Source organism: Mya arenaria, chromosome 6 (genome assembly GCF_026914265.1).
Source record: "Mya arenaria isolate MELC-2E11 chromosome 6, ASM2691426v1".
Taxonomy (NCBI): Eukaryota; Metazoa; Mollusca; class Bivalvia; order Myida; family Myidae; genus Mya; species Mya arenaria.
The window spans coordinates 63,305,049-63,331,749 of NC_069127.1; the positions used below are offsets into that span (position 1 = coordinate 63,305,049).

General features: G+C 32.0%; 1 protein-coding gene across 1 annotated transcript; it reads right to left on the minus strand.

Annotated features, from left to right (window-relative positions):
- Positions 1 to 1,110: 1,110 nt before the first annotated feature.
- LOC128238771 (neuropeptide CCHamide-1 receptor-like) lies at positions 1,111 to 6,291 on the minus strand. The gene is made up of 2 exons (XM_052955011.1): positions 6,095 to 6,291; positions 1,111 to 3,689 (listed from the first exon to the last, which is right to left on the minus strand). The coding sequence occupies exon 2, from the start codon at positions 3,618 to 3,620 to the stop codon at positions 2,421 to 2,423; it is 1,200 nt and encodes a 399-aa protein (XP_052810971.1). The 5' UTR covers positions 3,621 to 3,689; positions 6,095 to 6,291; the 3' UTR covers positions 1,111 to 2,420.
- Between the last annotated feature and the right edge of the window lie 20,410 nt (positions 6,292 to 26,701).

Sequence of the window (26,701 nt, forward strand, 5' to 3'; positions counted from 1 at the left end):
ATTGTTCGAGAAAATGTAAACGGTTTACAACTATAACAGGGCATTCATACACCAACAGAACTCATGTATGTGTAGCTCTGAGCCCTAAGCATTGAGCTTTAACACACTATGAAATCACAGAAATTGTCCATTATAAAATGTCGGTTATAAAAGATGGTGACCCCCATACTATTTGAATAACGCTTAAAATTGTTTTCTGCAGAACGAAATACCGAAATTATTAATACTATCATAAGGTTTTGAACAGCCATTTAACGATAACAAACTTGACTGATGTATAATGTTCGACTTCAGTTGCAATACACATCACGTATAAAGGCTGTTATACAATTATGAATATCATTTATTTACTGTATAGATAGCCTTATGAATTACATAGATAGCCTTATAAATTACATTCAAATGATACGAAACTAATATATATGGTCACCAGGCGTCGATGTTTCACATTTAAGCCGCACCCTCACATATTGAACGTTTTGACAACTTTTTTTAGTTTTTGTCTTCGACCGAGCCAATTTATGCAAAAATACAACTAACAAAAAATCAGATCGCAGATTTTCATAGTTTAGTTTCAAAATTGATGTTTTACACATTTCTCTTAAACCGCTTTTAGGCATAAAATATTAATTTTCTAACAGAAATATGAAAGTCTTTGATCTGAGAAAGTTAGCTTCTTTCAGGGTCGGATTTTGTTTAGAATAGATGACTTTTCGGGCATAAACTAACAAGCTTCATTAAAGTTACTATCAGTGCATTTGAAGCCTTGTTGACATTGCAAACGCATACATTTTGTTTTCAGCAGCAGCACACTTTCAATTTTGGGAAATAGCTTACAATGTACAAGACGATGTGAAGGCACTCAAAACAGATGTTATGAGTTGAATATATTCGTTGAAAAGTCAGCGCTCATGAGGAAACCATTTAAAAATTAAAATACTTAAATGTACATTTTGGGTTTTTCTGTCGTTATCTGGATCTGTTCAACCTTTCAATATGGTTTGTTTCTTTACAGTTTTTCTTCGACGGCACATATGCTTAAATCTTAATACAAAACTTGTAGAACAAGGAGGTACATTAATCAATATTGAAAATGGCATTTGGTTTATTTATTGCAATTTTAAGAAAGAAATTTTGATCAACAGTTTATTGAACAAATGTTTACCATATTAACAATACATACCATTACAATTGTCTTCTAAAGTATATTTTTAAACACAATAATAATCCCCCTCGTTGGATTAATATTATGAAAAGTTGAAAAGTGTGGTCTTGCCCTGTGGGTAAAAACAAGAACACCCGGAGGAAACCCACTTATTCGCTAAGGTGACTGAAAATCATTTTAACATGCACAAAGGAAAGAAAAACGTAAATATAATAACGTAATAAAATATATATAATTATACAACTGATTTATAAGAACACATTTCACACTCATACTGGACACCATATGCTGAAAACGTTGTCCGAAAAAGGAATATATTAATATTATATTACTTTATATATTTCTAATGTCTATTCGATATCTAGCAAATTCCCCACATAAACACAATAAGCTACAATGACATTAGCTTATTTGTAATAATAAAGAAGAAATTAAAAGAAGCATCACATTAAAACGCATTCAAGACACGCAGTTTCAGCGACTGACAATAACACAAGACAAATAACTAAGAACCATTGCTCTAATTTCGCTATTGTTTTTGCCAGGCAAGTAAATTCTGTCAATTAGTGTTTTAAGCAACAGACCCAGATAGAACACCAATATTAGCAACAACAAGCGTACTGCTTTGTAATAATGACAATGACTTATGTATTTTATTAAAGCTTAATTGTAACAATGTATTTACTTCGTGCTGTGTGATGTTAGTATAATTTTACACAATACAACGAACAATTCAAATGATATACGGCTTACATTTCATCCATTGAGAGAACGCACATTCTGACATGTTCATTCTTACACTTAAATGACTTTCTGCAGGGGAAATGTAATGCATTACCGAATACAATATATCTAAGCATGCATTTATTTCTCCTTTGTTATAAAAATGAAATCTCTACTGATAATGTTTCTACAATTGAATTCTAAATATGATTTGCATAAATTCATATTTCTAGCCATCAGCATTACGGGCTTTTGCCATTCCGAAATATTTCAAGCTTACATTTAGCTAATCCCATGTTGTTTTCAATGGTTATGTCCCATACTTCGTGCTGGTTAACACTTAAATACCGTTCGTTTTTTTGGCTATACAGCACGCGTTCGGGTTCGTATTATTGTACAAATTTATGTTTCAGTGCTTATACATGAAGATCAAGTTGAAAAAGACTTGCATGTTGCGACAATTCAGAATAATCCATATCTACCTTTTTAATGATTAATATAGATGTGCACTAATTTGGCCTCATTTACAGCCTTAACACATGGACTGTGAATGCACCACACCCGTATATGTTGTGCTGCCCCGGCGCATAGTATTGTTACAATTACACGTGGCCGAATATTCCCCTCCCGCTAAACCTGGATAAGAGCTCTTACGACAGCAAAAGAACAAATATCGGTTGTAATACTTCCTAAACTTGCTGCTTAGAAAGTAGAGCGCGTATGGATTCACGCATGAGTAGATATAGGTCAGGCAAAATGATGTTATTTTAAGAACATGCCAAAACATGTTGTATTCCGGGTCGGCGAAGTGGCCAGCTAGGATCGAGATGTGACGTGGTAGCCAGCATACAACAAAGATGACGACGAATGAAAGAACTACTTTGGCTACCTTCAAACGCGCTTGAATCTGCCTTTTCTGCTGTTGATTCATTGCTGATCCTTTTACGGATTCACAGGGCAATGCCGTATTGCTGATTATTAATATTCTCGACATCATGGCGTAGAATATTGCGATTACGAGGAGAGGTATTCCAAAGAACACCATAAATCTGAACATAGAGTGTGCCTTGCTATACCACAACGGCAAGCTGTTCGCCGGATATATTTGACAAATCGCTATAGTTACTGGTATAATTGTGGTGTTGCCATTGTCCATAGGGGCTTCTCCTTCAAAATAGAGAACGTCTGATGTAACTGCCTCAGGTATGGCAAGTGCTGCGGAAAAGATCCAAATTCCAACCACAGCTACCACTGTTATAAGCGTAGGTTTTCCCGTGTGTTTGCTCATTGGATGAACAATGGCAACATACCGGTCGCCACTAAGGGCGGTTAGTGTAAATACCGAGACACCAAGAGAAAATGTTTGCATGTATTCGTTAAATTTACACAGAAATGCCCCAAAAGGCCAAGAAAAGCACGTGAAAAGTGTAGCAGAAAACGGCACTGAACACAATAATAACAATAAATCACCAACTGATAAACTGACGACAAAGATGTTAGGAGTATTCCGCAAAGATTTGGTTTTCAACACCGTAAAGATCAAAGTGACGTTTCCCACGACACCTACAAGGAATATTATAGCGAAAAGAATTGGCACCAGGAAAACTTCCAAGTTTCCGTGTGTCTCCTCGTAAACTTCCAAGGTAGTCGTATTATTCACACCATCGCCTGTCGAATCAAATGATCCGGATAAAAACGTCTTGTTCACTTGAGATAATGTTTCTGAAGACATCGTATTATACAGTCCTACCGCTCCAACTTAATTTACTTGGCTTACGTAGTCCGGTATACGGAAACAAAACTGAAATAAGAAACGTCGGTTGAAAATAACGTTTGACTTGATTAATTTCAACAAAAACATTTTCAGCAATAATTTTTATTGCTGGATGCAAGTTTTATAAAACATAACTGAAATGCAAACGATAGTTTACTCTATTACGAACGGTTTATATGATCACACATAACTGTATATAACTGTAATATATATTCTGACACATAGAAAGTAATTAATAAATATTGACATCATTTTTTCATTTTCAAGATACATACAGTGGTACAGTATGTTTAAAATGTATGTTGTTGATGTCAAACCATTTGCGGAGCGAATTTGTCTATAGACGGCTAATTGTTGAGTTAAAGCGTAATACTACTACTCAATATTTATATAAAAACTTCCGTGTTTGTTTAAGTATTTGCAATCAGGCAGCAGCGTATTGAAGAGCTTTCAAAAAAAAACCATATCAACGTGCATTTTATTCATTTGTTCGTAAATATTAACAAACCCTCTGGCGGGAACATTGCATGTCTTAGTGCTGCCTTAAAATTGACACAAAACTACTACATTGTAGTCTGGAAAGGTGTCCCTTAAGAAGCACGAACTCGATTCAAAGTATCAACATTGCTTCAAACTATTAGTTATCTATAGTGGTAAATTAACCACTGTAAATGCCCTTATACACGGCTTAAACAGGGTTCATTTTTATACATAAAAATTCGGTAAGGAAGAAAATTAATTTAAAAAACATTCACCCGATATCATTTGTATATGTATACGGAACAATTTTATTGTTTTAACGTTTTATTTCAGTACTTTACCTACAATTAATAATGTTATTAAAGACATACGCGTGAGTAAACTATGTTGCTTAAGTATAAAGTTGCAGGTGTTCTAAATTTATTTGTTGTTGTGGTAACTTCGTCAAAATGTTGGTTCTATGTTAATTATTTCAAAATAAAACATAAATGTTCTGATAGACCAAGTTACTTGCAATGTATAAGCAAAAACTGTAAAAAGCAAAAAATAAAAGGTCATCAGCATGTGCCAATTTTCAACAAGCAGAAGCATATTTTAGGTATGAACTAAAAAAATATAAAAACAAATTATTTATATTTACACTAACTGACAAATTTAAGTTTGGCAATAAATGTATACTCTTAATTTATATTTTTTTCATATTTGCGAAGTCTTCTGTTGAGAATAAGTTCAATATTAATTTTCAAAAAATGTATTGTGAATTGCTAATTCAACTACTTTTTTTTACATAAGATGAGTATTCGATAACTCAAATAATTTCGCACTAGATACACAAACATTTTCGAACTCTGTACACATTCATTTTCTCACTTGGTACACATACATATTTATTAGTATATGGATCATTTTGTCATCTATGGTATTACTTCTTTGAAACAAATATTCCGGTAGTAATGCAATATACTTTTTTGAGATAACTTTTATATAAAAAATGTTGCAAACACTTGTAATTTGTAGTGAAAAAAGTCGAACTGAAGGCTTTGATCTGTTGATATTTTGTTCGTATGATAATGGATGAGATGGTCTCGGAAAGATATGCATTTTTCATTGTTAGAATAGACAATTAGTAGGTGTAAATGATTGACAGATATAGTAAAACAATATGATAATAAGTCTTTAGGGTAAATCAAAATTATTAAGTGTTATATCAATATATAACCATAACTCACATTACATTAACTGATGTGAATATCATGATAATAATCGAACTATTAATTTGATTTAAAAAAAATATCTGCCGTTTTTGCAGCATTAGAAAAACGACATTGGTAAACAGTTAAAGACAGTATTCATTTAAAACAACGTGTAAAATGCCTGAATCGAGTACGACAAAAAATCGCGAATATATTACGTAATCGGGACATTACGTCTTAAAATGAAGATACCAATGCATCAATGGCGATTTTTATAAAAGTTCTTCCAATTATCACAATTCACTTGTCATTATTTTATTCTAAGAGCAACCGGAAAAAATGTCGCTGAAAGCTATTGGAAAAGTATGAAAGAAAAAGTTGTTTCTAAACCGATATGATTGGCTGGGCTTTATTATTTTATTTAAGGTATTATAATCCCAAGCTATGTTAAGAAGAATGGATGCGAAATATCAGAATTGTATCAATTAAATTTTAAATGTAATGGCCATTTCATAACTTTAGACTTCAATTAAAATCCCTATATTTATATACAAATGCTTACTTGTTTCAAAGAAAACCGTTCTGAAATGATGACAAATACAAAATTTTTGAACGAAATTGCCTACAAAAACTGGTCTTTTTGTCACTTACATTTTATAGCACATTTTATAGCAAATTTTTAAAAACATTTTAAAATATACCTTAATTCATTTAAAATTATTATATTTTTTCAAACTAAAAGTGTTTAATATATTTTACCGAATATCCCAGGCAGTAAGGTAATACGTCCTCTTTTTGCAATTATACATATTATTCCAAATCAAACAATGGGTAAACAACCTCCAACCAAGAAACATTCTGAAATGTTGCCCGAACTATCACTATATGTTATTTCATAGTGTATCTCACCACATGCTGATCACTTTTCACAGGTACAACAATATACAATATTTTCCCTTAACACATCGGGTACCAAGAGCGCTACTGCAATATTATTCAACTATTCTGCCGTCTGCGAAATTGATTACTTGTTGTTTACCAATCGGATTGTTTGCCAAGTCCAAGTGATGTTGTGGTCGCTGAGAAAAGAACTCAAAACGGTTTAGACAAAACGACGACATTTCCGTCTGCAAATGAAATATGCAGTGAGAAACTTGCCATGTTATAGCCAAACTTGCACGTTAGAAATGTTCTTTTTTGTATTATACATTGTTCTTCATCCAGCACACTCGGCAATTATGTTTCTGAATAGAACTGACATGTGTTCTTAGATTTTTCTCATGGAAGACTGACAAAAGAAATTCGGCAATATGAGCGATGATTTTCGGAAATATGTTTATGAGCCCAACCCTTAATTTCCACTAATTACCATTCACACATACAATCACAAGCAGGTAAATTCTGATACAGTCATTGTTACGATTAGCAAAGATAATGTACCGAAACTAACATTTTTTCTCAGACATACACGCTGATATGAATTATATCAGAGAAATTGTGTACGATTACACTAATTTTATGCATAAATTGTTTACAGTGATTTATAATTTGCAGATTCCTTTGCTGTCACGAATTTATTACTACGTCATAATTTGAGATAGATAATTAGTTTGAATTATTTATCGTACTTAAGCTATTCGGGCATTTAATGACTTAAACATATGCAAACCATATCAACGGTGTAAGAAATGATTGAATGTCGCTTTGATAATGGTATTTTATTGAAATAAAGGCAGCAGTTATAAGCCTTTAATATCTAGAGCATTTTGGGAGGTATAATACGTCATTGTGTGATTTTTTTTAAATATTACTGGCTTTTTGTTCCAGCTGAAACTTAATTGAATGCATTAATATGGGCTGGAGAATAAAACCGAGATCTAGTAAAAGAAACCAAAAAAAAAAAATTGTCGATCATAATAACTGGTTAATGTTATGGTGAACAAGAGACGTTAAAAGATTTCCAGTGAATTATATAAATATTTCCCCAAAAATGTGCGTTGCAACAACAAAAATAACTCAATTAATACTGGGCGGACGCATGTAGATCTCTACTAAATTGACACGTGTATAAACTGTGCAAGTGATGATGTGTAACAATCTTGGGTGTGTGTCATTTTTTCACTTGAGATACGGACCATTTATAAATGGGCTTTTGCTTATTCATAAAGCAATGACATACAGTTATCCTTATATATCTTTGGAATTTTTTTTTTTTTGAAAATAGTTAAAAGTCAAACTGAACAGTCTCTGAAGTATCAATTAACAGTTTGTGTATATAACTGACTTACAAGTTCAGTGGTCGAAATTGCCCAAAAGCAACAACTAAATGCACAAGGCAGGGCGATGTCGCAAGAGACAGGGAACTAGATACACAAACGTATAATAACCACAAACATATATACAGACACCACTTAATAAAATTTATAATATACTAATCAATGATGGTATTACTGCCTTGAAACGGTCAGTGAAACTGAAGTTCACTTTGACACGATTTTACAAGGGGCTTAAGCTAGAATATATAGGCACTTGTACTACGTCATGTTTTTTGTATTGTTGACGTCTACCTATAAAAGATGGGGTCTATAGGTACAATATTTTTATTCTTAAAATGACTAAGTTCGTGTTTTTTTAATCGATATTGTTTCCAAAAGAGACGGCTTTCCCATGCAGACGTATTTAGGAAGTTATGGCTTACAAAAGTTGAAATGGTTCTACGGAAACCATGTTTTTCTGAAAAACGCTGTGCTTCGATGATTATACCATACCTCCAAACAATCATCAAAAGTATCATTTGTGTTGTCATGTAGATTAACGGTTCAATGCAATGCCATCCACAGAGTTTTTAGCAGAGGTTTGATTACATGTTCATGGTCAAATCACAAAATACAGCAGACGAAGACATCGTTAGGGTCATTGGTGTTGTGGTATTATAAACCATTGTATCATATAAAACAATTCACCAGACATTTTGTTATTATACTCAACGGACGGTATGTTCTAGCATTAATATTTCTTAAATCGGAAATAGCTGAATTTTACAGATGTCTTTCATAACTTTACTTTATCTGAATGGATTTTATAATTCAAGATTTCCATTATTAGCCTGCATTCGTTTTTACCATTGGACAGTTTAATACACGTCAGCTAATACGGATGAAATCCAAGATGTATTTCAATAACGAATTATAATCAACGTGAAATTTGATCAAATAATAATAGATATCCCGCATGGAAATTTTCCATGGGGATAATTTTTCTGTTTTGTCTCATTTATATTTAATCCGAATTGTTCTACGATACATTATTGTTTCTAGCTTTTTACATCTGCAGAATATGTCAAGAGGTCCGAAATCACGATGAGCATCAATTAGTGTCTTTTCTATTATCTTTCCCATTATTTCTGTTTGATAGCATCATTCACGGACGTAAATTAATGATTAGATTTCCAGGAGTTGTACAGCGTACCTATTGCATGGAATACATAAAACGAATGCCTCAGAAATATGTCATAGTGCACAGTTGATGAATTTCTTGTTATTGCACTGGATTTAACATTAATATCGATAATTCATAAATTGCAAATACTTACATTTAAACTATCTACAGGAAACAGGACGGTAATTCATTGAGCGATATTTCAAATCCATCTTAATCCATCATAACCTTGTCCGCTGTCGCTTGCACCCGGAAAGATTTGTATTTAAGACTGATGTCACGACAACAAACCAGCAAATATTTCGACAGAATACAACCTTTTCGGGTCGGCTGTTTTTTCTGGCTTTTTTTATTTGTCGAAGAATTATCATAGCCTTGGCACCGTGGTCGATTGTGTCGTCGTAGACGTAGACAAAACACATAGACAAAGCTTAAAATATGCTGAGGTTATTCTGATATGTCTTCGTTCGTGTGTTTTGGGAGGCAAAAAACACGTGCACAGCAAGGAAAATAGCTCTAGACTAAATAATTGTTGATAATTTCCTCTTGTTTGACTGAACACATCAAACTAAAAGAGTCGACGATTGCTCAGAAGCGCTCTTATTGTGTAATTTGTAAGACGAAATGTCATACCGCGGAAACTATTATAAATGATATGCCTGTTGTAGTAATGGTAATTGTAACGTTATTTATCGCCAGGAAACACATATTGAAAGGCGAATAAATTATACTTGAATGAGGATGAAAACAAGCTTAAGTAAATGAGAAGGAGGTTGTTAAGGTATTGATTTATCAGCAATTTAATTATTGGCAGTCACCAAATCTAAGTTGGTTCTACATATTGTATACACATTAAGCAAAAAAAAACAATATTAGAATGTTGCCTTAGCGATGTTCCTTACATTACATTCTGGGTTATTATTTCATTGTCAATTGTTCGAACAATTATGATATTTTTACTTCGAACGTTTGTACCAAGGAACGTTTAACTTATTTTCACTGAAACATCATTTTTTTGTCGAATCGGTAACCAGGAAGAATACCTTTACCTTTGATAATCTATAAATAAATCAAACACTTATGTAAGGGTTGTTGACATATAACAGGCATATTGCCAATCGTCTGCGTCCGAAATAAAGTCTTCTGTCGTCTACAAGGTAATATGTGTTTACAGTTTTGATGACGGTTATGCTTGGCAATGCTTGGATTAAAACATCTCATCTCTTTACAACTTGTTTCTATGTTTTATTGAATAATTCTAAAGAATAGTTCATTTTGCTTCTGTTGAATGCGCAGTTTGTAAACTAAATTGATTACTGTGATGTAAAGACTTGTTTATGCCAAACGTTGTCTTAAGAACTTAATAATTTTCTGGTCATTGTCATTTGGATTCGTTTTATCTTAGTTTTTCAATTGATGTTTATGCTTTTCTGATTTCCTGACTGATCATGATTTAATTTTAAAATTAACTGGTCCTCATAAATACGTAACAAACCTCCACATACTACAGGCATATCTGCCTCCCGTAACAAATAATATCCGAAATGAATTTTCAATTATTGCTTGGCATTGGTTTGCCTGTTTTAAAGGTCATTTTATACAATATGTATGTGAAAAACAAAAATAAACAAAAGCTCAGTGACCAAACATTAACACATAAACCCCGTTTAATGGCACAGGGTAAACGCCAAAGACATAGAACACACAAAATATCACAAACAAGAAAAAAGGAACAACAGCACAAAACTCCACAAACAACGCAGTGCATTTATACTATATAAATAAATAGGCATGTTTATCACGGATAATTTAAGATGCATTTGATATCGGAGAACATATCAAAAATATTAAGCAAACCGTTGTGGAAGTTTTTTTTGATAAATTATTCTAAGGTTTAGGTATTTGAGTAATGTAGTACATTGACATTATCTGTAAGAATACGTGCATATCGTATAATCATGGCATACGAAATATTAATCTAAGGTAATAAATAACTTAAATTAGACGACACATATTCATTAATTATCTGCGTTTAAAGTCAGTGCGCTGTGAAGATAACGTCTGTTATATCGAATGACATTAATGTTGATATATCAGTAGCATAAGGTCAATAAAAATTTACAAGAAATGTGGGTGCTTATATGTGTTTCACACATTTTACAAACAATACCACTGCACCGAAGCAAGTTATTGCTGGCAAATTTTAAAACACAAATACCAACAGGGGGTTTAAGACGCTTTTAAATTATTTGTATAAAATAAGGTAGCTGAGATGACCGCCATGGAATACAATGTTCATTCAAATGCATAAATGTTGATTATGTTTTATTATGTTCAAATTGACTTTTTAGAGATTGTAAATAACAGTAAATTTAAGGATTGAAAAAAGTGTCTTAAATGTTTAAAATAGTTGTGAATTATTGTTCTAACGGTTGAGTTTAAAGGACAAAATTATTTTTTCAATGGAATACCTTTATTTTAATGATATGTTCAAATATTTTACAACATAGCGTCTTGGTCTTAAAGTCAAATTCTTAGAACTTACTGATATTGGACAAGTCATATCAGTGCGTAGTTTTGATAATTTATCTAAATTAAGCAACATATTGCGTTTTATTATTATGTCTGTGACAGTAAAGAACCGCAAATATTTAATTAAACCAGAAAAAAATCTTTTAAAATAATGATTGTTTCGAATCAAATGTCCAAACCAAACAAACTCAACCGTTTTCCTTACATTTTGTCCCTTTTGTAAATAAACGTTTATATTTATGTTATGGATAAATTTTAAACACCTGGCATGACAAGTAATAAGAACTTCACCACAGCAGCCAAAATGTTCTCAGTTTTGCTTTCTCATCACTCAAGCGTATGCGTTTTACATGACTGTAACATTTCAATGTTTAGTATAGTTTACATCAAACACATTCTACATCACCTATTGAGTAGAGTGGTAGTGGCAAAGATGGAGCCAAAAGATCTCAACCCATATAAATATATTTCTTTTCCCTCTTACAAAATAATAGTTGTTTACTTTCATTGACTCATCTATAAGGAACTAACCATATTCCTATAAAACAGATACAACATATGACTAAAAATTGTTAGCATTTAGTGAATATGTTTCAATAAAGATTGTCGCCATATTTATAATTATTTATATCTTTACAAATAGATTCAACATACTGAGAGACAAAATCGACAAATTTATGTGTCTTTCCGCTCTCTTTGGATAAAGTGTTCTCGGACGCTGCTTGTCCGAATCAGGTTTTACTTACGGTCAAAAGGGTATATAAAAAAAAAGTTAATACCTAAGTTTCGAACCATTTCATTTTTTAGGCAGTTCATCGTTTTTATATTTGAAGACCTATGTATTGAAGTGAATTATGTATTAGACTTATTATGTAAAGTTAGGCTTTCACTTGTGAGATCATCGTGACGACGTAGCAACAAAATAGAAATAACGAGGATAATGTCTACTACTTTTTGGCTGATTAAGTTTCACTCAGATAAATCGATTTATAAATCATACGTCAACATTCACAACTTAATATATATCGTACAACATTTTTGTTTTTCCAGTAATGGCTTGATGATTTTTTCTTGAAACTATAGTTCACGCTAGTCATGCCAAAACGGCAAACTATTTTTACGCAATTATTGTAATTACCATTTGGGATTTGACATCTATACGTTTATAATGTTTTGTGCAGACGCAGAAATGCATGATAATATTCATTTGAAAAAACAAGATATATGCAAACACAACATCCAGGAGCAATTTGTGAAACATGTCTATCACGAGTTGTCAAATAAGACAATGTTTATTCTTAGATATTTGGAACAAACCGATTCGATGGCAAGCGTATTCATTAAAAAGCATGCATTTATAGAAAACAGATACGCCAAAAACACAACAACAATATCTTCAAACGTGAGCAGTAATAGAGAATCTAAATCAAACTTGTTAAAAATTATTGAATTTCAAAGCGGGTCATTGCATGTGTATTTTAGAATAAAACATTCTTATTATAATTGTCAAATGAAAATGGTTTAAAACTATTTTAACGGATATATTAACTGCAGATAAATAATAAGTCGATAGCTGGTAACTTGGTTGAAAACAAACGGTGGCGTATACCCGGTTAAACCTAATTTTTTAACAATGACATCATTTAAACTAGTAATTCATTAATTAGATCAACTAAGTCTGATTTAGAGTAAATAACGAACTGATCGCAATCTGGCCTGGCAAAAGAAATAATCACATCATTTCCGGTATGTCATGCCTTGGCCAAATGTTGATGCAGATTGCATATCAAATATCAATAAATATTGTTTTTAATGAATTACCTCGTTATATCTTAAGGAAAATATTTCACACATGTCAAAGCAGTCGTAAAATAAAACGTTTAGTGCTTACTGAAACGAAAAGTTATCCTCTTTCTAATTAATGATTTCATATCAGAATAATATTTAATCATTCTTGCTTATATTTCAAGATAAGTATTCCACAAAAATTCATCTAACAATATAATTGCTGTAAGAATGTCACTATGAAAGGCTACCTCAATTAGTTCAAACAAAGCTTGTCAAAGACGAAACAATGGTTAAAAAGTGAAAATCTGCAAAAGTAGAAAGTAACGGCTCTAGATATTCATTCAAGATATGACATTATATTGAAGAAATCAGCTTCTTTATACACCGTTTGTGATAAATGTCAATCGCAAACTACTGAATCTTCTCTCTGTAAAAGCAAGGCATAACAATGTTGTGTTCCGCATCACAAACGGAAACGGACGGTGTCATCTTCAAATAGTTTGCTTCAATGTTCTTTAAATAATACCGTATTTTTTATTCTCTTCTGAAATACACGCCAATTTGATCGTCAATTTGAATGGTAATATTATAAGTAGCTGTGGTGTTTGTCATAAAACTGAAGTGTTTGTACTGTTTATATCAATATTCTTGAAGCATTAAGATAAAGTCGAAGCTAAAGACCCATATAACAACACCCATCTCTATGTGTGTTACGGAATCAATTTTGGCAAGAACTTTGCCTCGATTTTGGATCAAGCCCAAATATCTCGACGGTTCTCAAGAGTAACACGTGTAAACATGTAGCTTACCTTTTGAAGCCAACATTCTTAGTTAATATTGAATTTAGTTAACAAAAATAGTTTAACCTGACTATCAAAAGGATTTCCAAAAATTGAAAATGTTTGCATCAATCTAGATTTTAGTGAGTAGTTACAATTATTTTCAATACGAATGCAAAAAGTGGCATTGCGTATGATTTATGATATTAAGCAAAGTATGTATAGCTGTTCAATTGTCAATGATCTAACCATCGTGAACTAATAAATATCAAACATACAAATAAAAATAACATTTTCTATAGTTAGATGACACATTCGGGACTGATTTGTTTTACCTCCTCTAGGGCGAGATATAATGCCCAAACCACACTTTGTATATGTCTTACACAATTGTCGTTTTGACAGCTATAAGTTGATATTAAGCAATTCTGGGAAACAATAGATCATGCTGATATTCCAAATACGGCACCAACCCTTACCCGAAATAATTGTATCTCCCTTTTGGGATTTGATATTTATACGTTAACAATGTATTGAATTGACAATGTACTGTGTTTCACATGAGAAAGCAAGATAAATTGCAAATACACCACATAGAAGACATTATTGAATCGTGTCATTTACGAGTAATAATACTCGGCAACATAAGAAGTTATTACTGTAAGTGTTAGAAAGCGAAACTTGTAAGGTGTATATATTTATTTATATTTCAACAAAACTAGCTGGCCTGATTTTTACAAAGATAATATATTGTTTTTAAAAAAATCCATCGTTATCAATCGAAACACAGTATATACTCTATTCAGTACAAATTATGTTTTTCTCCCTATGCTGTCTTTCGTCGCGTCTGAACTGGATGGCTTCCACATAATTGCGTATACCCTACCAAACAGCGTGGAAACATTGCCATATTGCATACGCAAATTTTATTCGCCGAGTATAATGTAGACTTTGTATAAATTACAAATTATTAAAATAAAACTACGTTAATGTGCAATAAGTTCAAATAAGGAAACCTAAAACATTTTCAAAACATTTAGAAATTTTTGACAAAAAAACAACAACACTGTCAAGTGTAAGTACTACGATATTTTACACAACTTGACTCATTTGTAATCATGATTTTATAATGAACGTATTGATGACAGCATAAAACCAAATCAGCACGGATATGGCAATCCTGAATCATAATTATACGCCAATCCAGTTGATGAAACTTCGATTGAACTACATTTAACAGTTTTTACCTTTATCTTCCCATAAGTTAAGGTAAACAACCGCGAAAAACAGACGCAGCTTAGTTCCACAAAATATTGATCTGTAAAGAATACGGCCCAATAAAGATTTTCTCAGCATGTGTAGCTTTTTATATCCATCAGTATGCTATTGGTGTTGGAATAATTACATCGGATTGAAAATTAAAGATTTAGATCCCTCTCGACTTTCTTAAGATGTAGTTTCATTCTGTAAAAAAACTATTCTTTTACGATGAACAACCCAGACATCGTCTCAACACCTTTAATCTTTGTGATATCTTGTATCGAAGTGGGAATATTTTAAGGGGAAATAAATAGATTTCCTTGCAAGAAACTGTTACGAAATATGTTCACACATGCACACATTGCAGACAATTATCTTTTGTTGCTGAATTGATAATAGGCTTAATGATGAAACACATGCCCCATTAACTGAAGAAGCGATAAAATTGCAAAAACAAATACTAGCTAAATACTGAAATATTTGAACGATTTGTTAGAAAGATTTTCTCATTTAGTTGCAATATCATTACTAATTATATTTCATCTTGCATTTCAATTGCTAGCAGATGAATACCTTGCGTAGATTTACTCCGTGGTATTCTACTAAATTAAAGGCTGTTGAAAAACAACGGTTGAATCAATGATTGCATTGTTGAATACGTTTGTTCTAGATCCTGACACGAAGTCTGGAAAGTAAATAAAATCCGCTCTCCTGTAGATGACTGTTTTATTTTAGATCGACTGCCTTTCGATAAAGAGTTGAGTTATCGCCATAGCCTAGTGGCCGGAGCCGAACTCATCGGCGTCGTCATCGCAGTGCGGATACCAAAACAGTCGGAAATATTCTAATGAAACTTCGTTAGACAAATTAGCTCAGATCTGGTCTCAGCGTTATAAATTTACCGACTCAAAAATACTATACTTTTTATGTTACCTAAAACAATGCTTCTTCAAAACTGTATAAATATGTTCACAAGTAAGTATAAATTCGTAATGGTGAAAAGATGGTGCAAAATGTAGCTACACAAAATCTGTAGTAAAACGCTTTTGGATTTCGAAAAACATATAAAAACATCGGTTGTCTTGTATACGTAGAAGTCCTAATTTATCGCTCTTAAACCATTACTTATTAACTGTATAATAGTGTGATGTGCAAGTTTCCGCTGTGATCTCTTGACCAATTTCTCGGAGAATCCCAAAAAGCTGCACTCTTACAAATTTACCATTTTTACAACTTTTTTATTTTTTGTCTTTGAAAGAGAAAGTTTTTGCGTAAATATCTGCAAACCAATAATATAAGATTGCTGACAAAAGATCAGGTCGCAGATTTTTATATTTCCGTCATAAAAATGCATAAACATCAATTTTACAACTTAAATATTAAAATCTGCGATCTATTTTTTTGTCAGTAGTCTTATATAAATTGTTTCCATGGATTTTCGCAAATATTGGCTCGTTCCAAGGCAAAAAATTAAAAAGTTGTCAAAACGTTCAGTCTGTGAGAGTGCAGCTTTAATGGACAGGATCAAGCTTGGCACTCTGTCTGTATCTTGGTATAATGGAGATACTAGTCTCATTATGTTAACTTCTGAGAACTTTAAAGGAAATATATAAATATATGTATAATAAAAACCAGTTTTAGAAAGTTGTTTGGCTGAGTTAAATATCATACTTACGCGTTTTTTCATAAGATTTTTCGAGAAATTGTGGCTGGTGTTGCATCTACAATCGTTTTAGATACAGAGATAAGGTCCAACCTGTAAGGTTAATGTCCAAAACATTTAGGAATTTAAAAGTAGTGTAAAGTATTCACCATTTTCACAGTTTTTTATCCGTTTATTGTGTTCAAAGTTATAGACTTTTATATCAGTTTATGTGCTTTTGTTTTTTAAAATTTGTTGAATTATAGACTCAGGTGATTGTCTAACTGACCTTATGGAATGTTGCTTTTTGATATAACAAATTTTTGTTTCCATATGTTGGGGTTGAACCAATAAAAGACGATAATTTCAACGTAAGCTGGTGCGTACAAAAAAGGTTTTCATGCAAAAACGGAATGTATCCTACTAACCAAAGACAAATTAACATGAACACTTCCATTTAGGAAATGTATAAAGCCTGAAAATCAAACTTTAATAAATGAATGGTTTAGAAATTGTGAGAAATAGAAGATAAGTTGAGGCATAGGTCGGTATGTATTTTCTACTGTATCGATATTTTAATTATATTATTTATTTAAGGTCAATATTTTTAATTTGTAATGTTGAAATTTTGTAAAAATGAAACATATCGATACACAATAAATATTATTATAAATGTTCCATCTGTGTAAATGTCACCAACAGTTGTAGCGTCCGTTCCACACCATTTACGAATCAATAGTTTACAACCAATTCAAAATGAAAAATTATGTTTGGGGCTTCAAATATTATTCAATATTCAGGTGTTTCCTTTTTCTGATAAAATTATTGCGATACAATGATGTACTGTTCGCAGCACTGTAGCGTTCGTAACACAGAAAGAACAGTATCTCTATTTTTTGCACTGATTTCCATAAACCTATACTATTATTGGTGAGGTCTGGTTGACATAGATACAAATCCTACTATTCGATAGTACTTGTTAATGGACATTATAAAGTTTGAAGTTCTACAGTTTCTCATGAAAAATAAATAGATAGAAATGCAATATATTGTGGGTTACTGTAAAGCGTGAACGGTTTAAAATACACGCATGGGTTCACAAGACAATAAAACAAAATGTTTAACACTTGTTATTGATAATGATAAAAATAGAAACATTACAGAAAAATATATTTAGACCAAAACATAACAATAACATTCATACAATTGTAAAAAGTTCATTTTATCCTTTTGCAAGATAGTTGCGCAAAATGCATTGGGAACAACATTTAAAATTGGAAATGGATATAGAACATCATGAACGTCATTATTGAACATAGACCAGTAATTTGAACATAATTTAAAGTCTATCGGATGCGGGTTTGATAACGGCTTATATTCGTGTTCGTTAAACCTTAATTTTAATTTCATTTTAATTCCAAAATTTATTTATATCAATTGTTATCACCACCTTTTTAATAGGTCTTGGTTATAAATGACCATTAATATCTACGTGAGTGCGTTGATTGGTATTTTGATATATTCAAGATTCAAGATTGATATACAATATAGAGTTTTCTGGTGATGAAATGCAAAATATATTATTAAAATAAAACAATTTAAGGAAATAAATAAAAAGAAGACTAAATATAAAAAAGGCATACATTAGTGTGGCAAATCTGAATATTTCATATCGTTGTTTATTTATATTCATAGGAATCTCTAATTGTTCAATGTATGTATTATATTCATAGTAACGTGTGTGTGTTCTGTATTATTTTTTTTGTCATTGTATTTTGTTAATATCGTGTTTCACGAAAGCGACAACAACTATTATTTAATGATTGTTATAGAAACAAATATCTCTAACTCCGTATATTTGACAAACTATACACAAACCTAAACTATAGGGACCCTTAGGAAAAATGTTTTATTCTTTAAATATACTCTTGTTATATTAACTGAATCAAATAAGATCAGAAATGACCACTGAGATATCCACAAACCATTTTGCATTAATTCAAATTGCAATACATGTAATGATATATTGATTTCGGATCGATATTGATTTTACAATAATCTTCGTGAAGTGTTGGATGCTGTCAAGTCGGTAACAGGAACTTTTTTATTTGGCGAGTCCTTACATAAACCAGCCATGGTCCCGCTTGAGTAATCTCCCTTACAACGGTTTAACCCGCAAAGTAATCGAGATCACATCAATTCACACAGTGAAAGGCCGTAGAAGGGGTAGCAGCATTCACAATGAGAATCCTGAAATGAGTAAAGAACTTCTGAGCCAACTAATCAACTACAAGTTAAGAAATAAGGTCATTAATGTAGAAAAGTAAACTTTGTAAGACAAATAGCAAAACAAGAGGAACTTTAGAAAACTTTACATACCCCTATTATAATGCTTAATTTTGATGGAAATACAAAAAAGATGTTAACATCACAACATCACACTTCAATTTTTGTCATTTATTTTACCAATTATGATCGCAAACCTTGAATTAGCATTTTCGAGCAAAATAATATATATGTCAGTCAAACGAAACAGCATTAACGCACAACGTTCAACAAATTGTTGCATTGTAACATAATATATTCGCTACTTTGCGGCCTTAATGCAATATGTGTATTTGGTTTTTGGTGCAAAATGCACATGTTTTACTACTTAACCCTGGTAATGACGATACTCAGAAATAAGTGAGCCGGAATCAAGGAAATGTTTTGTATTGTTGCCAAGAAGAAGTCGGACTGGTGGTCACCGACTGTGTTCAATAAACCGATTGTTTCGTATATGAAATACGTTGCCATTAAAGGGATCTTTTTGTCACCCGTGTAAAACTACATCAGTCTCTTGTTTTTTATGAGCGAAAATCTATAAGAAGTGATGTCGTTTGAAACCATTTTAAAATAGTTTAATATATAATGTTTTAATCTGACGGATGATATATATGGTAATTGAAACATGCTTAAACTAATTATTTTCTCATGGACTTCATCAAAAGATTCCGTGTCAGAGGCAAACACTTTCACCACGTCACCACTGTCCCAACATATCCAAAAAATGTCTAGTGAGATAAATGACCTCATGCAAAAATCGATTAACACACGAATGTATACACATTATAGATATGTTTGTTTAGTAGGTTAAGTACATGCTAAATTCTAAATATTAAAATATGTTATTGATTTGTTTTGACACGCGAATGTTTTAAACCTCTCCAGAAACCTTATCATTTAAGAGCGCTTACGCCTTATCTTTTACCTCTGTATATACCTTTTGTTTTTAGGAAATCCTTCATTTTTTATTGCTCTGAAAACTTGAATGCACATATTCACATATTTTGGATAATTTGTAACGCAGATTACGGCAATTAAAGAACATTTATATGAACTGCTCTTATCAAAATTCTATTAAATAGCGTCATAAAGCAAATAATAAGTCAATAAAACTGATCATTATTCCTCCTTATCTCTGTATGATCGGCATGTGCAGACTGACTAACTGTATAACTTTGAACGCCTTCGGCGAAAATGTTTAGGTGGGAGGTTTGCATCCTTAAACTTTTCTTAGAGACCTGGGTAGCAACATGCGGGGCTGTTAATATCATTAATAAGAACATTTATTTACATATATAGAATCACAATTTTTTTTGTAGGGGGGGGGGTATATTCGAATGTATAGTTTTTTTTATATATTTCTTCTGATGAAAGTTAGTCGATAACGGTCGTCGAATTGGCCTCAATGTCAATATACTATTAAGCGCCCATGATTTAACCACTATCAGAGATAATAAAATTAATTGATTAATGTACATTTGGCGGTTGGTTTTGTTAAGCTTTCTAAATGATTCGGAATTCGTTCAACGAACCCATTGGCGGATAGTATGAGCGTCAACGCTAAGGATTGTTAATGTTTCGTTCTTCCATATAAGCTTGCTAGCAAATACTATAATTTGCAAAGTTGTACCTCCTTACTGTACAACATAAACAGACAAATTTCCTTGAAGATGGTATCAGGTTCATTTATTGTAATACTATAGATATTTTGTTCAACATTTTAATCACATGTCTGTATAATCTAAACGCGATCAATAACGTTGCATTATTTTGACATAAAAAAAGAACTATAAAGATGGTTTGATCAAAACTGGCTAATGTGGGAAGGGGTTAATGCAAGGAGTCAAATTTTGTTTTAAGGAGGTGACGAGTTTGCCCATTGAAATACATAAAAGCATGATGAAACAAAGAATAAACATTGTGTAAATGCATATAAGAATCAAAACACAACATATCCTTAACAATAATTTGCTTCTCTGATTAGCTTTTGATTACTATTGACTTGTAGAACGATTTTGTGTAAGACGGAGAGAGAGAGAGCAATGTAGAAATTGCAGGCTTGCGTAATCAATTTCAGAAAATGTGGGAAGCACTTGTTTCTGACTGAGACACCCTGAAAGTTATAAAGCTATTGAAAAATGTATTTAATTATTTATTTCATTTTTTATGACGTTTGTATTTACAAAAGGAAAATCCGTCTACAAATAGACAAAAATGTATCCGCAATTGTTTTTATGTCATATGTTATGAAGTAGGGTTGAATCTGAATCACAGTTTAATTGTACATAGCATGTAAATGCAACCAGAAATAGATTTACTCAGCAAAGACTTGTCTCTAGGTTGCTTTCAAATTTGGCCAAATGCTGTGTTTTCTTTAAAGCTGGATGAAATCATTCCATTGGATAACAAAAATTTAAATTGTCCCTTCTCAACAAAGAGACCACTTTTTTAGCAGAAGAAACTATAGGTACACGCCGGTAACCTTAACAAATAACGAAGATCTCGTTTAAGCGAACAAAGACTAGGTTCAGGCAAACACCAAACAGGAGATAAAAACAAACAACAAACATTAAACGTTTTTGCTTCCTTATTAGCTATTTGGCTTGTCTCCATAACGGACATTGTATCATTCTTATAAAACGAAGGAAAAATGAGCGTTTTATTATTGAAAGATCAAGTGAAAACTTTGAATATTTAAAATATTAAAGCATATAACTGCCGACAACTTCTTAACAGCCTCTTCCGAAAAGCATATCGCCTCCATTCCATCATGATCGGAAAATAATGGCTTACAAGATAAGTAATGGTTCAACGGAAACCATGTAATCTTTACAAAAACGCTGTGCTTCGATGTCAATACCAGACCTACATACTATCATCAGTAGTATCGTTCGAGATGTCAGGTAGGTAAACAGTTCACTTCAAACCCATGTGCGGAGTTTTGATAACATGTTTAGGGTCAAATTACAAAGAATAGCAGACGTAGATATCGTTTAGGGTCATTAATGTTGTTGGATTAAGATCATAAAACTGTCATTATGGATTAACCAGACGTTTGAAAATGATATTCACCAAATGCTTTAATTGGCATTATTTTTTTAAATTAAAATAGTTTACTTTTACAAATGTCATAACTATATGAGTCAACAGACGCAAATCGCACTTGATCTTCATGAATTTCATTTCACATATGTTTTATAAGCTATCGTCTATATAAACCATTGAACAATCAATTTTTATAAGACAGCCAATACGAATTAATTCTAAGATAATTTAATTACGAGTTGTAATAAACGTGATGTTTAATTAATTAATTTCTGATATCACACGTGCGAATGTGCCATGGGTATTCATTTTTATTTTTATTTTCATTTTAAGTAAATCCAAATCGTACTTTAAAATGTTGGATTGTCTATCTTTATATGTGGACAGAATGTGTCACGAGGTCTGTTGTCAATGTGTGTAGAAGTCATGCATTTAAGAATATTTACGCTCAACATGGATTTAGATCTGAACAATGTCTTTAGTTTGAAATAATTTCCATTGCTTTTTCTCAGAAAATTATTCTTTTCTTTATAAAACCACTATTCCAGGGCGTAATGAAATGATTGGGCTACTCCAATAGTTGTATAACGTAAATGGAAACAGATCAACGCCAATCAAGATAAATCACGTACCTCTTAAAACGGGGTTCCTTGACATAAACACATTCGGTAGAAACGAAATGTAAAATTAAACATTATTTTTATATGAAGTTGTAAATAAATGTTCATGGTCATTTGGGACTAGACACTAGATTATACAATATGGAAGAAAAAAAGGTATCAAAAACTTACATAACATTTATAGCCTTGTGTACAGCGCATTAAATCTTACTTACTGATGTAAAACATCGCTAATGACACATGTATCATTTGCAGATTATGCATATTTTTCAATGCACATTTAAAACTAGCATCGGTATATGAATATCATCTAACCATGCAACTTACAACTGCTAAGAATACACACTATAAATTGGGAATAAACAGGTAAACTCAGCAGACTTTTCTAAGTTTGTTTTGAGGAAATACTGTATTTTGCGACTTTGGGACCAACTGATGTCCCTTTAAAACTCTGCCATTATAAAAAGTAAAATGCTATTAAAGTAATTTAATTTTACAATGTAAGACAAATTACTTGTTATTGCATGCACTAGATTTAAAAAAAATCGATAGAACATTCCTTGCAAATAATTCCATTAGAACTACAAAAACTAATTACGACGATTACATTATAGGCGGAAGCATTTGTATTTAAGACTGATATCATGACAACCCAAACAAAATTAGTCGACAGCATACAACGCCTTCATGTCGGCTTTTGTCTGTTTTAAATAGCGTTTGCAGCGTGGTCGATGTCGTCGTCCTAGGCTTGCAAAAAAACTGGGACAAAAACACACTGAGGATATTCAAAAAACATTTCTTACACACGTTTTAGTAAAAATATACAGATGTAAAGCACGATTAAATTTTTTCGATTATTTCAGTGTTGAGGACTTCCTCTTGTTAGACATAAAAATAAATGAGAGTTAGTGTTCGATCAGCGGCCCTCTTGTCGGGTGAAATGGGTTTTTTGTAAGACGAAATGCTATTCCTTAAATAATAGCAATAGGCCTAGAACTGGCTACGCTATTTATCGTTAGGAAACATGTAATGAAATGCGAACATGTTATGCATAAATGAGGTAAATAAGAGCTACAGTAAAGAAGTATGAGGATCGTATGCTATTAACAAGTCAGTAATTCAAATATTAGCAGTCAACAAATCCAATACATATAAGTGCCACTTGTGTTACGTCAAATTACATATGTTTTGGTGAAGCCTGTTTCTACATAATGGTTATCTGTTGGCAAGAAACAGTATTTGAATAATGCTGTAGCGATCTTCCTTACATTAAGGGCTTGAAAGACCAATCTTAATATTGTTTTCCACTTTCTTGGTTTGTGGTTTGTTGAGTTGTATGCTTTCTCATTCAACTCATTCGGCCAGCTGCTGTCCAAACCCATCGATTAATGATACAATGGGAAGTTTACGGTAGCTCAGGATCGCTCTTTTGATGGCATATTTTCTTATTGTATATTTGTTCATTCCTTTTTATCATATAAACATGTTGATTGAACTATAAGTGTATCTAGCCAAAGACAATAAAATAAATAAACAGGATAATGAAATTATAAAAATGGTTCGTGGAAGAAACTTAAAATATTTTAGAGTATGAGTATAACGCTTAATTATGGCATATGTCATAGCTATCAATTTTTAAATTTTGTTCAGAAACATAAAAAGCAGACAAATATTAATTTATTATCCGTGTTTAAACCCACTGCGCTGTAAAGAAAGCGTCTGTTATGTCAAATGATATTCATTTTGATATCGAAATAGCATCTGGTCAATAAACATTAACTGTGAAAAGGCATCATTTTTGTGCTTCTCATAGTGCAATTTGATTTATCTGTTCGAGACTCGAAAAAATAAGTACCTGTGAGAGGCATTATGCAGTGTGTGAAACTGGTTAACCAATAATAGTTTGAGCTATTTGCAAAACATACAATTCCATTTATTATTTAATATTTCGAAAACAAAATCAATTGAAACACATTTGTAAACATTGTGAACCAACCGACCACACATTTTACATTAATATCACGAACGCAAAGCTATCTATGGTTGACAAATTTTAAAATACACAAAGACCAAAGCCTTAGTGGGCAATAGTTGCGATGATATGTACCCACATTTAAAACAGCTACTGAATATTTCGTTTAATTTATTGTGACTTCCCTTAATTGTATTTTCGGTTGCGTTAAGATTGGATTTATTGCAAGCACTATACAATAATATACCCTTTTTTACAATCAGATTCTTTATTTTTCATTTAATTTCAATATATACCATATTTACACAGATCCTTAACATTAATTGATATTTGAGGAGCCAAAGATCAGATCAGTGTGTATGTTTTGCTTTTAATAGTGTACCTGAAATCAGAAAATGGATAATATGTTATATATGAAACATAACACTGTCCATGGTGACTGAGTTTCTATTGAAAAAACGCCAATAACATTAACTCACATGTCAACACCCTTCAATATTTACACCTCAACTTCCATTCCTTAAATGAACTGCCTTGCGACAATTGCGTTCATCAATCGATGAACGCAACATCGTCGGATATGTTCGGATCGTAATTCATTGCATAATAATAAACATGAAAGCTATTGATCTTGTTATTGGTTGTATTGTGTCAGCAGGTCCCGTAAACTATAGATCAACATTTTAGAGAGTGTTAGTTTATTATATTTTAAATATATTGGTGCCAGGAGTGTTTCAATTTTTACATTTTAAAGTGATTTCAAGTGGTTGATCTTTTCCCGCGTTATTGTGATGCCATTTGGAAAAAAATGTTTCCGGTTCTAGTCGGGTCGTTCTATTTACAGAATGGGTAAGAACGGATTACTGAATGGTTTTCTTAAATGAAATAAAGGAGTTTTTTTAACAATTCTTGAATGAAATAATGAACTATTGGTGTAAATATAAGGAATGAATTGCGGGGTTGATGTCATTATCGGGGATATGAACGCAATTGGGTTGGTCAAAGTACGCGTGGAGTCCTACGAACTCCACACACATTGACCAACCGAATTGCGTTCATACCCCGATAATGACATTAACCCCGCAAATCATTCCTTCTTTTTGTCGGTTACTTGTTTTTAATTAGAACATCCCAAGGGAACTCGTGTCGTAATCAATGAACATCTCTGTCGCCACATAGCGTTAATGAAATACAGACTCGTGCAATGCTATTTAAATCTGCACTCTCACAGATTGAATGTTTAGACAACTTTTTTGTCTTTGGAAAAGCCATGGAAATCAGTTGAATTTTTTTTTTCATTCAGCAATGATTCCGAATGGAAGTATTTGAAGTCAATAGTTCGATTTTGAAATTCTTGAAACCAGAATATATTTATAATGAACTACAGAAGCACGTTAAGAAGTCAAGAGTTTTACATAAACAGCAAGATAAAATAAAATAATACCTTATATAACAATACGCAATACGCTTCAATTCGTAACAACTTAAAATATTATCCCAACATTTTATAATTACTCTTGTACGGACGTATTTCTGTTTAATTGAAGAAACATCTTTTGTTTAACAAAAGCTAACTAAAAAAATGGTTTAACATTGAACATGTGGTCCGTATTAACGTCTCTTTATTTGTATGTTCAAATAACTAGACAATTACCATGCTTGTCATTTGCGATACTAAATAGGTAGCATAGTCGAATGAAAGGATAAATTTAAACAAATATTGGACCTAGATAGCGTCTAAAGCCATAAATATTGTTTGATTATAAGACATGTTTAAATTGTTCTGGTTTCTGTTTTTATTGCCCAAATGTTCATTCATACAAACATTTATAAATGACATATATATGTATACCATTTAATACAAACCGTTATACTAAATGATATCAATGTGAACAAATAAATATTGATCTAACTCTTTGTTTGAAAATTCCTTTTAGCGTTTGGGACTTGTTTTCTAAAAATAAA